Genomic DNA, 14,307 nt, shown 5'->3' with positions numbered 1-14,307 from the left:
GCTACAAGATTCCTGCTTTTACATCTTCCTAGACCTGGATGGAGGGGGGAGGGCCTTGGACTTTCCACAGGGAAGGGCACCCTGACTTCTCTTAGGACTGGAGAGCGAGGGGGAGGGGAGGAAGTGGGAGGGAAATGGGAGGATGGGAGGAGGTGGAAAATTTTAATTAATAAATTTAAAAGAAGAAAAAATACATACCTGCTTTTCCAAATAGTCAAGACAGGTGTTTGAACTTAAATTTTGAGGTTCTAGGAGCAGAGCCAACTCCTCTGACACATCTCCAGTGCCAATATCAAGCCTCAGAGGGGGTCATCAGTGTACTGGGCCTTGTCATCTGCCTTGACCTCTGCTCCCTAACAACTTTTAGGGATAATGTATACTGGGAGTGGGAGGAGGGAACAGCCAAGGTCTCTCAGGAACAACCCCTGGTGTAGACAACTCAAAAAGCCACAGGGCAGCTCCACCCCCATCTGGGCATACATAATTGTATCTTTTCGCAGGGGACGGTGGCCTGGTGAACTACCGCATCCTGTCTGGTGCCGAGGGCAAGTTTGAGATTGACGAGAGCACAGGACTCATCGTGACGGTGGACTATCTGGACTATGAGACCAAGACCAGCTACCTAATGAATGTGTCCGCCACAGACCGCGCGCCCCCCTTCAATCAGGGCTTCTGTAGCGTCTACGTGACGCTCCTCAATGAGCTGGATGAGGCTGTTCAGTTCTCCAATGCCTCCTACGAGGCAGTCATCATGGAGAACCTCGCTCTGGGCACGGAGATTGTGCGGGTTCAAGCCTATTCCATCGATAACCTCAACCAAATCACCTACCGCTTTGATGCCTATACCAGTGCCCAGGCCAAAGCCCTCTTCAAGATAGATGCTGTCACGGTAAGGAGGCATGTAGGATGGCAGGGTTCTCCCAACACAGTGTGCATTTTTTTTTGTGGGGGGATCGTTTCTGAGACAGGGTTTCTCTGTGTAACAGTTCTGCCTGTCCTGGCATTAGCTCTGGTAGACCAGGTTGACCTCAAACTCACAGAGATCTGCCTGCCTCTGCCTTCTGAGTGCTGGGGTTAAAGGTGTACATCACCACCACCCAGTCACAGTGTGCATTTATTGAGCTCCTTCTGGATGCACGGCATGCTCCTTAAGATAAACATCCTGGTGGTACATTTATTTCTTCTAGTATTTTAAGGTGCTATATTGAAAGCCAAGCAGTCTGGCACCCTTGTTATTAAGCAGTGGAAGTTACAATCGGGAAAGCCAGATACTTTTCCTGCTAAATTCACACAGCCATAGGCTACCTCTTTGGGTACCAAAATGTATAGGGATCCCCTCACTCTCGGATCTTGCTGCCCACTGGGTACCTGGAGATTTGGGTCAAATCTGAGCAGCTCCACTGAGTGGGATCTGTGGGGTGGGGGGGGGGGTAGTGATGGCTGCTGGTCTGCCTCACTTCAGCTGCAGGCCGGTGGCCATTTACTGTGTTCCCTGACTAAACTGCTGATTAATTAATAGCATGATTAATAAAAAACCAGAGACAGAAATTGGGGTTCAACCTGAAGGTCAGAAGACCAAAACAGCCAGTCACTGGCTCTTACCTCTACCTCAGTCCAAAATGGTGATCCTGCCTCCAGGAATCTCAGAATGAGACTGTGTGTGAAAATTGTCTCCTCCCGTCTTATATTCCTCTCTAGTACTGGAATTAGAAGTGTGTACCACCTGGTTTCTGTGCCAGACTAGTGTGGCTACTGGGGTTAAAGGTGTGTGTCACCACTACCTGGTCTGTAAGGCTGGCCAGTAGGGCTGTTTCAGTCTCTGATCCCCAAGCAAGTTTTTTTTTTTTGAAAAAAAAAATACAAATAAATTATCACTACAACCTATAGTAAGATTTCCCAGGACCCCTTCTGAAGTTCAGGTAGCTGTTTACAGCCACGTCAGAAACATTTTCCTTCCTTCCTGCGGCCAATTCAGAGGCTGTTCCGAAGGATTCATATGAGCAGACTGAGAGATACATAAGGCAAGCTCTGGGTGCTTCCGGGCGCCCTCCAGGCACAACCTTGTCCCCGGAAGAACACCTGTAATCCCAGTTCTCAGGAGGCTGAGGCAGAAGGATCTAGACATCCAGACCAGCCTAGGTTACATTGCAAGCCCCTGTCTCTAAAAGACAAAAATAAAATAAAGAAAGAAAAGGCCCTGCAAATATTTGTCAGTCCAGATGCTTTCCCAACCCTACAGGTCAGGGGATTTTCCAAAGGCTCCAGCATGAAGGCACAGTCTCCGTTATGCCGTCTCCATTCCTCTCCTTTCCCTAGTTGCTCCTAGTACCAGGATATTCTAAGGGGTCGTGAATTCTGTCTTATTTCCTAACCTACCATTATACAAGGAGTCTTACCTCCCTTTTCACTTCGCCTGTTGGGAAACTCAGGTCTAACTCTTTTCCATCTCTTCAGTAGCTATCCTGAGCTAGTTAGTCCCCTTTGCTTTAATGAGTCTTTCTCTAGAATCCCTTCTTTGACTATAGGCAACATATGAATCCCTGCTGGACGGTCTGATGGGGGAGGGCACGACTTGGCATCCTAGACCACCACAGTGCAGAAGGGCAGTACTGTCAACCTCCCAGGCTTCCTGGAAGGCACTCTTGCTGTGCACAGAGTTTCAGCAGAGTCAGGCCAGCCTCTTCCACATGCAGAACCTACCTTTTGAACCAGCTAGTGTGGAGCTGATACAGCGGCCTGCCCATGTGCTGTTTGCCCTGGCCAAGGTGGATGAGAGTCGCTCAGTGTCTGCAGCGTGACAGGCCTTGCCCTTGGAGAGACTGGGAATATTCGCTGAACAAGGGCTCTCAGACAGGGAATGGAAGAGAGTATAAAAACTATGTGAATCTGAGCAGTCGGAGAAGATGTGGGGAAAGGGTCATGGTGGGCTGATGGGTACCGCTGGGCCCTCTACCTCGAGAGGAACCTGTTTGGCTGGGCAGTAGGAAACCTTATAGAGGAGATAGCAGGCATCTGGATGGGATGCAAACCCAATGGGATCTCAGCCAACAGCCTCATGGGAAAATAGGGCTAGGCCAATAGAATGAAACATGGCTGGCAGAGTGGGGTGGGAGAAGATGGCAGAATCCAGCTGGAGCATGGAACTGCTGTCTGATGTCACTGTGATGTTTGCCTGCATCCCCCACAGGGTGTGATCACAGTCAAAGGCTTGGTTGACAGGGAGAAAGGTGACTTCTACACACTGACAGTGGTAGCGGATGACGGTGGCCCCAAGGTGGACTCTACTGTGGTGAGTGGGTCCTGGGTGAGAACCCCAATCAACTGCATCCCTTCCCGGGCCCAGAGTCTCCCCAGCCCCTGACACGTAGCTGGGGCAAGGGCGGTCTCAGGGCCATGCTACAGCCAGATACCTGGGCTGAGACCTTGGCCAGATGGGATGGTGGCATGGGCCACAGACCTCATGGGCGGTGGGGGGAAATATCAAGCTAACCAATAACCTTCTGCCTCTGCCTTTCTCTCCTTTTCATCTCCTGTCCGTGCTGCCTACAGAAGGTGAGTAGCCCATGAACTGCCTCACACCACCGCTGGTGCACAGACCCTCCCGCCTTCCCCAGAGCTAGGGTCTGTAGGGTGGAGGACTGGCAAGATGGTACAGCAAGTAAAGGTGATTGCCACCAAGTGCTGGCAGAGCTTTCTCTCCCACTGGTCCCACAGTCGTTCAGTCCCAAAGAAACACTAATGTCGCAGGGCGATTAGTAATGAAAAATCCCCAGACTATCTTAATACAAAATATACAGCTTTAATAAACAGAAGTAAGACTTACAACAGCTTACACCAGAATTCAAACGATCCGTCCAGGCGCAGGAGCCAGGTAAAAGAGAGAGCAGGTGGAGCGTGCTTGCTAGGTTTATAGGCAGGCGTTAGCCTGAGGGTAGCACGCCCCAAAAACATAATGTGATTGGCTGAACTCCCCTATCAAAACACACAGAGGCCTACATTAATTATAAATTGGTTGGCCTGTTAGCTCAGACTTTCTTATTAATTAACTCTTACATTGTATATTAACCCATTATTCTTGTCTGTGTTCACCGTGTGGCTTGGTCCTGTTTATCAAGGAGGCATTCTCATCTTGCTTCTTCTGTGTCTGGGTGATGACTGCAAACTGCGCCTTTCCTCTTCCCAGAATTCTCCTGTTCTCCTTGCCCCACCTATGCTTCCTGCCTGGTCGCCCTGCCTATACTTCCTGCCTGGCTACTGGCCAATCAGCGTTTTATTAAAGCAATACAACTGACAAATCTTTCCAGGGTACCAGACCATTGCTCCACAGCAACCAAGCCTGATGACCTGAATTTGATCCTGGGACCCACATGGTAGAAGGATTGAGCCAACTCCAAGTTGTCCTCTGACCTCCACACAAATGCTGTGGCCCACGTCTGTGTTCACTCCCATCCACCTATTCCCATTCAGCTACCCCCAAACACACACTGAACCAATCCATCATTGTAAAATGAAAATGAGAAGCCCATGAACATCTACAGCAGGCGTTCCGCTCAGACCCTTCAGGACCTCCCCATCTCATCCCCTTCCCCATTCCAAGCTCTGTTCTCCATGTTCTATCTGGTCCCTATGGGACCATAAGATGGAAGTGTGGTAACAAAGAAATACCCGGAACATGCACAGGTAGGGACACCAAGACCCTCTCAGTGGCTATGTGACAAAGAAAGCTGCTTAACTTCTGGGCTTCCCTTCCCTCCCTAACTGGGAAGAGGGGTCCTCCCAGTAGCCCTGTTCTCCTCAGCAAGGGTGGCAGATCTTAGGAGGGAGAGGTGAAGGAGGATGCTCAGGGTCAGAGACAGGGAGTACCTGAGATGGTCGCTATAATTGCAGGGTGAGCTGAATGAGCCCCATTACCAGGACTCTGGGCTGAGGCTCTTGGGGACAGTAACTACTATCGTCAGAGGTGTGGGACAAAGCCTCTGATGAGCTGGGCCTGGGGTGGCACTCAGAGTGAATGGGGATTTGATCCCCACACAGCTGCCTCTCTTCTACCCCTGGGGCAGCAGGCAGGAGTCCCAGGTCCTAAATCTCCCAGTAGGATGGCCTGAGACTTGGGGGGTATAGGTGGGGGCTCTGAGCAAACCTTAGCATCTCTCTCAGTACTGTGGGCCCAGCTGCCCTTCAGCCCTCAGTAGTGGTAAAGGTTCAGGGAATGGAAGCTGGGATGGCTGGGTATCCCGTGAGAATGTGATGTCACCCTGGTGTCCAGGTAGCCCTTTGTCTGATGTGGCTGGCAAGGACTATATGCATTCTCTCCCACTCAGCTCTCTGCTCTCCTCATGCCCCAGATACACCGCCCAGTTGGCCCCACACTGTGTGAGATACTAGGGTGTAGGTGCAGGAAAAGGCCTTTAAAGGTGGTACAGTTTCCTCTCTGAAGCCAGGAGCCAAACCACAGCTAGCTCACCTCCACCTGACTCCTCCCTGCCCCAGCAATGGGGGAAGGGGCAAGAAGGAAGGTTCAGCTCTAGGAGCTCCTGTGTTGCATACTTGGGTGCTGGGGGATGGGCAGGAAAAAATGAGGTTCTGACGCAGGGAGCTGGAGAAGGCCCCATCTCTTCTCACTCACCGAGGCTGGCTCCCTTCCCATCCACCACCCACCCTCACATCTACCACTAAGAAATCAGAGTAGCAGCCATGGCAGGGCCAGTGACTGACTATGCCAAGCAAAACCCAAAGCAGATTTAACCCTGCCTGCACAGCGTGAACTAGATTGAAGCAAAAAAAAAAAAAAAAACCTGGTCACAGCATCCCTGAATATGCTTCGTAAAATGTCAGGGAACCCAGGTAGGCTTGCTGAAAGCCGCTCAAGCTGAGCTCTGCAGAATGAGTTAATGAAGCCAACAAAGAAAAGGGTTTTTTTGTTTTTGTTTTTTTCAGAGGGAACAGGATGTACGCAGGCTATATGGTGTGAGGACCTCGGCTGGTCAAATAATTTGAAGGTCCAACCACAGCAGTTTTCTCTGCTGGGTTTTGCCCTGAGCACAGGACACTGGGCATCACCATTTCCATTTCCCAAGCTATCAGCGTGCTTGCTTGACAGATGCAGAATACTCCCTGTTAGACAAGGACGGACTGATTGGGGGAAAGCCTGAGTGTCCATCCGACAGAAAGGAGGGACAATGGAGATTACTAGCCACCACCCTCACCTATGTTTTCTCACTTCCTGCTTCTGGCATCCAGTGTAGCGTGTGTTCTTGTTTCAGAAGTTTTCCGCTGAGAGAGTGGAAAACCAGAGAGGTTGAATAACCGTGTCCAAATTCACACAGCCAGAAATGGAGGAGGTGACCCAGCTCTCCCTGGGTCCTGATAGTTGCATGATGACATGGTAGGGTGTGGCTGGAACTAAGAAAGGCAGCCTGCCTCAGAGAGAGGGGGCAGTGAGTTTGTTCTGTAGGATGGAAAGGACCCACAAGTACCGTGAGCGCTGTGCACACCAAAAGACAGATATGGGATCCAGAAGTCACGGCCCCTGTCAGGATGATGAGGACTAGCCTGGGGTGGAGCAGCTTGAGGAGGCCTAGCCTGGGGTTCCTAAACCCAGGCCACCTCCCAACCTGTCCCTGGCAGTCAGTGTGACAAACATAGCGGCCCTTGTGTTTGTAGTCTCTGTGGCCTGTGGTCTTCTCAGGGCTGGTGGCCACACCCACAGTGGGCCTTCTTTCTTCTTGCTCAAGGTGCCCTTGTCCATCCGAGGTCCAGACTGCAGACTTGAAAGAATATGCAATTTCATGGAGCTTCCCTCCCCACTGGGACCCCTAGGTCACAGTAGCTCCCTGCTCCTGACCTAGCCTTCTCCCTTTAATGCAAAACTATGGATGAGGAAGCCAGAATCTGGCCAGCAGCTGTGTTTCAACCAGCCTGGACTTGATTTTCCTTTCTGTGACTCATTGGCTCATTTCATTTAAAAATCTGAACTCCTTAATTCTCCTGAAAAACAGGAAGTGGTACCAGTGCCAAGATGGGTATTCCCAACCCTTATTCCCATGAACCAGAACCCAGCTTCCCAGCAGTCCCTGCCCTGGCCCTGGTGATGAGTGTGCACCATATATATGCCTGCACGTGAACAGACACAGACATACACACACACACACACACACACACACACACAAACTGCACACACACATGCACACATACACATATTGCTTGTGAAGCGAGTAGCTAGGATGAGTCTGGGCTTGGATGCTTGCTGAAGGTCCCTGCTGACCTCATGGTGTAAGGACATCTTGGGGACAGAGGCAAGCAGCTGAGGGTGTCTGTCCCCAGGTCTACATCACTGTGCTGGATGAGAATGATAACAGCCCACGCTTCGACTTCACCTCTGACTCGGCCATCAGTGTGCCAGAGGACTGCCCCGTGGGCCAGCGAGTAGCCACGGTCAAGGCTCGGGACCCTGATGCTGGCAGCAATGGACAGGTGGGCACCAAGCCAGGGTCTACCCAGGCTATAGGGTGTTTCCTACGTCTTTGGGGACGTCTGAGTCACTCCTGTCACCAAGCAGGAAGGGGGATTTAAGTGGTGAGATTCAGACCTATTCTCTAGGCTCCCAGGCTGCTCTGCTAACATCCCCCGGACCTACCTGCCAGGCAATGCAGCTTTGGTGGGCCTGATCCTTTTCCTCAGCATTCTCCCTTTCTTCCAGCACTCCAGCAGAGCAGAAGAATAATGGCATAGAGGCCAGGCAGCCCCTTGAGCCTGACCAGCCATCTCTCTTCCCTGTGCCCTCTCTCCTCCCATAGGTGATCTTCTCCCTGGCTTCTGGTAACATTGCTGGGGCTTTTGAGATTGTCACCAGCAATGACTCCATCGGTGAAGTGTTTGTGGCTAAAGCCCTGGACAGGGAGGAACTGGACCACTACATCCTCAAGGTGAGCACCCATTGGCTCTTCCTCTGCCACAGCCAAGCACTCAGGAGGGAGCCCACCTCACACAGTAGCTGGGTGGTCAGTTTCCTTGCTGTCACCAATGATGTGGGACATGTGCCCCATACAAGGCTAACCACTGTAAGGCTGATGGGAGAAGGTGACCTGAGCCATGCTTCTGGTCCCAGCAGAAGCAGCTGAGGTGCCGAGCCCTGTCGTAAGAGTCAGAAGAGCCAGGCATGGTGGTTCTCGGTACCCGCCTATAGTCCCGGCACTCAGGAGGTAGTGGAGGCCAGAGGATCAGGACTTCAAGGCTGTTCTCAAGATATTCTCATAAACTTGAGACCACTCTGAGCTGTCTTAAAAAAATAAATAAATAAAGCAAAACAAACAAAAACAGCCAGGAGAATGCCCAGTGGTATCGCTGGGACTTTGACCCTGTTAAGAACATGGTAGACCCTTGGGCAAATTATTTCTTCTGACTGGGCCTCAGTTTCCCCACATATGCAATGGGCAAAAGAATCCTACCTGGCTTGCTTCTGCTGCAGAGTGAAGGACCACACTGACTGGAGCGGTCACTGAATCTCTGGGCCCACACTGCTCCTCGGCAGAGGTTGAGTACCTAGAGACCACCAAGGCCACACACTGAAGTCCCCCAGGATAGGCTCAGCAGTGGATTGCAAAACCAGAGGGTTGAAAAAAAAATTCCAGGCCTCTCCCTGCTTACCAGGGCCCACCTTGGAATGACAGAAGGCTTGAATCATATCTCAGACCCAAGGTCAAGGGGCTAACAGAGCCCCAAACACAGGCAAGTCAGGAAGTGCTGGTTCTTCACACTGTAGTCAGATGCCAAATGAACCTGGCAGGACATAGGCAAGGATTGTCTGTAGCAGAAGCAGAAGAGGAAAGCTTGGTGACAGGCATAGGACCAAGATGGATCAGTGAGTCTCTTGACTCTCCCAGGTCCTCCCTATCAAAGGGATAGCCTTTGAGCTCCATCGTCCTGCTCCCATAGTTCAGTCCTAACTGTGAACCCCCTCCTCTTTCGCCCCACAGGTTGTGGCTTCCGACTGTGGCACCCCTCCACGGAAGAAAGAACACATCCTACAGGTGACCGTTCTGGATGTCAATGACAACCCTCCAGTGATTGAGAGCCCCTTTGGATACAACGTCAGTGTGAATGAGGTAAAGACACTCCAGATACCCAGGGTGGACCATGGACAAAAGCTGACCACAAGTCACCCATTTAAATGTCTGTCTGGCCCACTGATCCCTCACTCCACAGAATAGAGATAGATGCAGCCCTAGTTCCCAGCTCTTCATTATATTTTTGTGGTAGAAGCAGGGACCCTGTAATAACTTCTTTTTCAAACAAACATATTTATTACCTGGCACTAAGGCTGGTTGACTGCAGGAAGACATTTTCCAAGCCTTGCTGGGCATAGTGCCAGGGGCTGCTCATAAAGAAAGGTGGTTTAAGGTAGAGCCCCGATCTCAGGGCAGATGCCCACACTAGCCTCTGATTGACTGTGTGGCTGTGCATGCATCTTTCCCCTGCACCTGAAAGTTTTTCTCATATATAAGTGTGAGCATCCGATCTGAGCTCGCAGGTCTGGACCAGAACCAAGGGGTTCTCACTCAGGACCTGTCCTGTAGGAGGTGTCCAAAGCACATTGTCTACCAGCCTTCTGTCACCTCATCCTTGCCCTAGGGGACACAAAGCAGAGCTTCCAGGGGGCCCAAGTAAAGCCTTGAGGCACCAGGAACAGGGCAAGGCTATTCCTTGAAGGCCGTGAGCCTGGAATAACCATTTTCTGCTCTCCTGCCAGAATGTGGGCGGAGGCACCTCTGTGGTTCAGGTGAGAGCCACTGACCGTGACATTGGGATCAACAGTGTCCTGTCCTATTACATCACCGAGGGCAACGAGGATATGACTTTCCGCATGGACCGTATCAGCGGAGAGATTGCCACGCGGCCTGCCCCACCTGATCGGGAACGCCAGAATTTCTACCATCTGGTGGTCACTGTGGAGGATGAGGGCACCCCCACACTGTCGGTAAGCGATGGAGGTGGATGGGATAGTGCTGACCGCTGTGTGTGAGAAGCCAAATAATAGGGCTGTAGCCCCGCATAGCCCTCAAACCATTGATACCTCCTAGGTTGTGGGCCTTTAGTTCACAGCCCAGGAGCCTCACCGGGATGGTGTATGCCAAGCAGGGGACTGGGTCTCTCTAGTCTGCATTGCTCTGGGTCTCTGCCCATCCTCTGGTCTCACTAAATGATGCTATCAGGTGAGCCTGACATCAGGCCTTGGCCAGGGAGTAAGAGGGACTGGTGAGCAAACTGTGCACTGCAGGGCCACACTCAGCCATAATACAATGCAGCCCTCTGGCCCTCTGCACACTGGCATGGTGCTGTCACAACACTGGAGGTAGGAAGGGCTGACGGCTATAGTCCTGTCTGATGCTTGGGCAGCCAGGGCAACAGCCCATGATTATATGATGCTTACAGCTATGTGGTTTGCGGAGTTGGGGAAGGAGGCATGGCCGGTAGACTGACTGGAGACAGGGCGCGTGCTGGAGTGAGTGGCCTGTGACTTGGGACCTTGAAAGCTGGCCAGTCAGAGCCTGCCAGAACCTCACCTTTGTTACCTATAAAAGGCAGATAAGATCTGCGGAGCTGGTGTTTTGGGAAACTGAATTATCTCGGGTTGGCACAAGGGCTTGGTAAACACGGAAGATGCGGGGAGAATCGCATCTGCCATCTCTCCCCACAGTGAGGTAGATCAAACCCAGGGCTGGCGTGAAGCAAGGCCTTGATCTGCAGGCAGGTGGTATAGACCAAGCTCAGCCAGGCAGTTCTGATCTCAGCTGGGGTTCCTGTCCTGTGCATGCTGCTGCATGTCAGCCGGTAAGGCTGTACTCCTGGGGGTTGACTGGCATCCATCAAAGGTGACAGGGACGGCTCCTCTAACGAGCAAACCTATGCCCCTTCCGAAGGCACAAGAAGGAAAAGAGAACAGGATGCATGCAAGGCCCACTGATTGCCAGGCTTGAGCTGGCACAGGATTCCTCTGTGACTTTCTCTTGGCCAGAGCAAGTCACACTGCACAGAGTGTGGCCTCAATGAAGGTGAGGATTGGATACATTTGACTTAGTTGCTCTCGACCCCCAAGAGATGTCTTTTAGGTACCCGCGGTATCAATGGCCCTGTGGGAGGGCATAGCAGGTCCAGGCTGACATTCATCTGGAGTGACTCTGACGAGGGGGTAGGAATTGGGCCAGCAGCCCCAGGAACACTCATCACATTTTAAAGTGGGAAACAAGACTCACTCTGCCCTGCCTCCTAACAGCATCCTCACTTCCAGGGCAGCTTGGTGTCTGCTAGCTTAGGCAGTCATGCTAGTGAGCTCAAAAGGAGATAGGTAACTGGGAGGGGGGACTAATTGTTTTTGTGATGTCCTGGAAGAATGCAGTTTCAGTCCTCTTCGGTGATATGTTTGGTTACAAGTACAAGATCTTCAGCTACAGAGTCAGTCACTTGCCTTCTTTCACCTATACAACCTCAATAATTGCAACATTGATTTTGTGCTCGGTAACAGTTGGTGTTTCTTGGACTTCTTGGTTTGAAAGCCAATGCTAAGTGGAAGAATCACAGGAGGAATAGATGAAGTGGGAAAATCCATTCTTTGGGATGTCCTGGCTTTTGGGCATTGAAGAAAGAGCTCTGTTATTTGATCAGCTTCTTAATAAGCTTTCATGTAGCCTAGGTTGGTCCAAACTCAGAATACAGCTGATAATGGCCTTGAACTTCTGATCCTCCTGCCTCCCCTTCCTGAGAAAGCTGAGATTGTAAGTGTGTATCACCATGTCCTGGTTTATATAGTGCTGGGGATTGAACCCATGACTTGTGAGTAAATAGATGTTGCGGAGGTACTCTACCAACTGAGCCACATCCTTAGCCCTATGACTTGAAATCACTATAGTCACCTCATGGAAAAACATTGACCCCAGGGGCAGAATCTGAGAGACAAGCACAAAATTCTCCCCTCTGCCTGGAGATGGGAGCAATGGGCCCCTCTCTGCCTGTCAGTCCGGTGGAATTACCAAGCACATCCATGTTATGGTTTGAGCATCATCCCAGACAGAGGCAAGAGGTGAGCCCCACAGCTGCAGGCCAGCCCTGGGCGGTGTTCAGCCTCAGACAAGGCCTCTAACTGTACATTCTCCTTAGCTGTTTTATCTGGGAGAGCTGATTCATCCTTTAAGTCTGCAGCAGGCTAGGACACCATGGACGGACAGACAGTCTGGGGGAAGGACATACGGCAAAATTGACATGCTGGGCATGATATGACCCAGTGCTGGGAGGTCAGAGTCAGAGATCAGTAAGACTATCTAGGTCACATCATCATTTTTAAAAAATATTTATTTATTTTTATTTTTTTATTTTGTGAGGGGAGGGGCATGTGTGTGGGCACAGGTACACACCTGTCACCGCATGCATGTGAAAATCATAGACCAGCTTATCAAAATCAGTTGTCTCCTTCTACCATGTGGGTTCTGGGGCTTTGAACTCAGATCATCAGGCTTGTCTCCAAGTGTCTCTGCCCGTTAAGTCATTTCACAGGTGTTATTTGTAGCATAGGGTTTAGGAATCAGCTGCCAAGAAAGTCCCCATATCCCAGAGGAACCCCTGTGTCCACACCCCTCTCCATCTTTCTTCCCTGGATAACATCCCCTCCCCTCCCAAAGCCGGACATTCCTATCCGCAGCCTTTACCCTGTATCACCCAGACCAGCGACAGCTGGGTTGCTAGGGCCATCCGGGCCAGCCGTAGGCCTGCCACACAATGGCCTGCCACCAGGCCAGAGGAAATCATTGTATTACTTGGGACCTCTGTTAGCTCCAAGCCACGGGCAGGAAAGGCAGGACTATGGCAAGGCCCAAGAGGCTATCAAGGGGTCCCTGCAGGAGGAAGGGCTGGGTCCAGGGAGGAAGGACGGAAGGCAAAGAGGAGGTCAGGAGCTGAGCCCTGGACCTGAGGTACCTTGGCAGGAGATTTAGGAGAGAGGGTGCCCTTTTTGACATATGAACGACAACCAGCAGCAGGAAATAGTCACAGATAACCCTGACTGCTCAGGTTACTAGAGAGAAAATCCACACCCACACTGTCCACACCCCTGGCCGGGGCTTCAAAGTGGACTGTGAGGTGGGAACACTACCCTAGAGCTCACTACATTCTTTAAAACAAGCCTCTGCATTAAGGACCCCAGTTTTACCGGCAATGCCTCTGGCCCCCAGCCTGAGTATTTCCCTGTGTTCACATCAGGAAGGTAGAACTGCCCCCAGTCAGCAAGAGGAACCCAGCCCCTGGCCTTTCACCTTGACTTTTTATTTTTAAAAAAGCAATTTATCAAATATGCTGTCAGAGAGCGACAGGATCTGTGGCCATTAAAGCCCCAGCTGTAGCTCACCTCACTGGTTGAGAGGAATTCTGCCACTTCCCAGATGCTGGACACACAGCTGGCTGAGCTCCTGGGACTCAGTGGTCAGACGGAGCTCTGGTCCCTTACCTTTCCCCTGATGCCAACATGTGTAGTGCGTGGGCTCCAGTGTCCACCAGAAGCCATTTGGCCTGGAGGTCACCAAACAGGAAGGGGGTGACAAATCGAAGGAACCTACACATTAGCACAGGTCCTCTGGGTCATGAGAAGGCCAGAGAAGACAGAGCGTAAATAATAATATATTTCTGGAATGGAGTGAACTTGTGGGTTCAGGAGCTCAGTGTGCACAAGCTGAGGGCAATAGCAGGTCCTGGACAAGAAGGCTGTTTTGTTCAATGAAGGGAGGAGGATAGGCCTGAGAGGCAATGGAAGCCACCAGTAGTCCCACCAACCACACAGGAGAAGCCTTTCAGAACCACCATTTCCTTCTGCATTAAGAGGGACAGTAAAGACTCTTGGTGGGGTAGCTCAGTAGATACAATGCTTATCACACAAGCATGAGGACCTGAGTTCAGATCCCCAGCATCCACAGAAAAGAGCCAGACATGACGGCACGTAGTCTGTGACCCTAGCAGTTCATGGGGGTAGGGTGGAGGTAGAGGTGGGCGGGGTTCAGAGACAGGCAGATCCACAGATCTTATTGCTCGGTCCACCCAGCCAATAGGTGAACCAATAGGTGAGCTCCCCATTCACTGAAGAGTCTGTCAGAAATAAAGCAGAGGCCCTAGAAGAGATGGCTCAGTAATTAAGAGCACTTGCTCTGTTTCCAGAGGACCCAGGTTGATTCTACCCACATGGCAGCTCACAGCTATCAATAACTCCATTCCCGACAGATCCAGTGCTCCCCTCCCAGGCCTCCACAGGCACCGGGCACACATGTGGTG

General features: G+C 51.4%; 1 protein-coding gene across 2 annotated transcripts in view; it reads left to right on the top strand.

Annotated features, from left to right (window-relative positions):
* Nucleotides 1-14,307, top strand: part of Cdh23 (cadherin related 23) — a 368,288-nt gene that overhangs the window by 290,656 nt on the left and 63,325 nt on the right. Inside the window, exons 31-37 of one of the 2 annotated variants that reach the window (XM_087898136.1) lie at nucleotides 501-889; nucleotides 3,188-3,289; nucleotides 3,550-3,552; nucleotides 7,324-7,473; nucleotides 7,797-7,925; nucleotides 8,976-9,104; nucleotides 9,749-9,976. In XM_087898136.1, the coding sequence (XP_087754262.1) occupies nucleotides 501-889; nucleotides 3,188-3,289; nucleotides 3,550-3,552; nucleotides 7,324-7,473; nucleotides 7,797-7,925; nucleotides 8,976-9,104; nucleotides 9,749-9,976 (1,130 nt within the window). Of the gene's footprint in view, nucleotides 1-500; nucleotides 890-3,187; nucleotides 3,290-3,549; nucleotides 3,553-7,323; nucleotides 7,474-7,796; nucleotides 7,926-8,975; nucleotides 9,105-9,748; nucleotides 9,977-14,307 lie in introns of those variants that run through there. The other variant, XM_087898135.1, reaches the window with a different exon arrangement.

Source organism: Myodes glareolus, chromosome 18, assembly GCF_982192425.1.
Source record: "Myodes glareolus chromosome 18, mMyoGla1.1, whole genome shotgun sequence".
Classification (NCBI taxonomy): Eukaryota; Metazoa; Chordata; class Mammalia; order Rodentia; family Cricetidae; genus Myodes; species Myodes glareolus.
The sequence above is the reverse complement of the archived record's forward strand: the minus strand, read 5'-3'. Positions and strand labels throughout refer to the sequence as shown.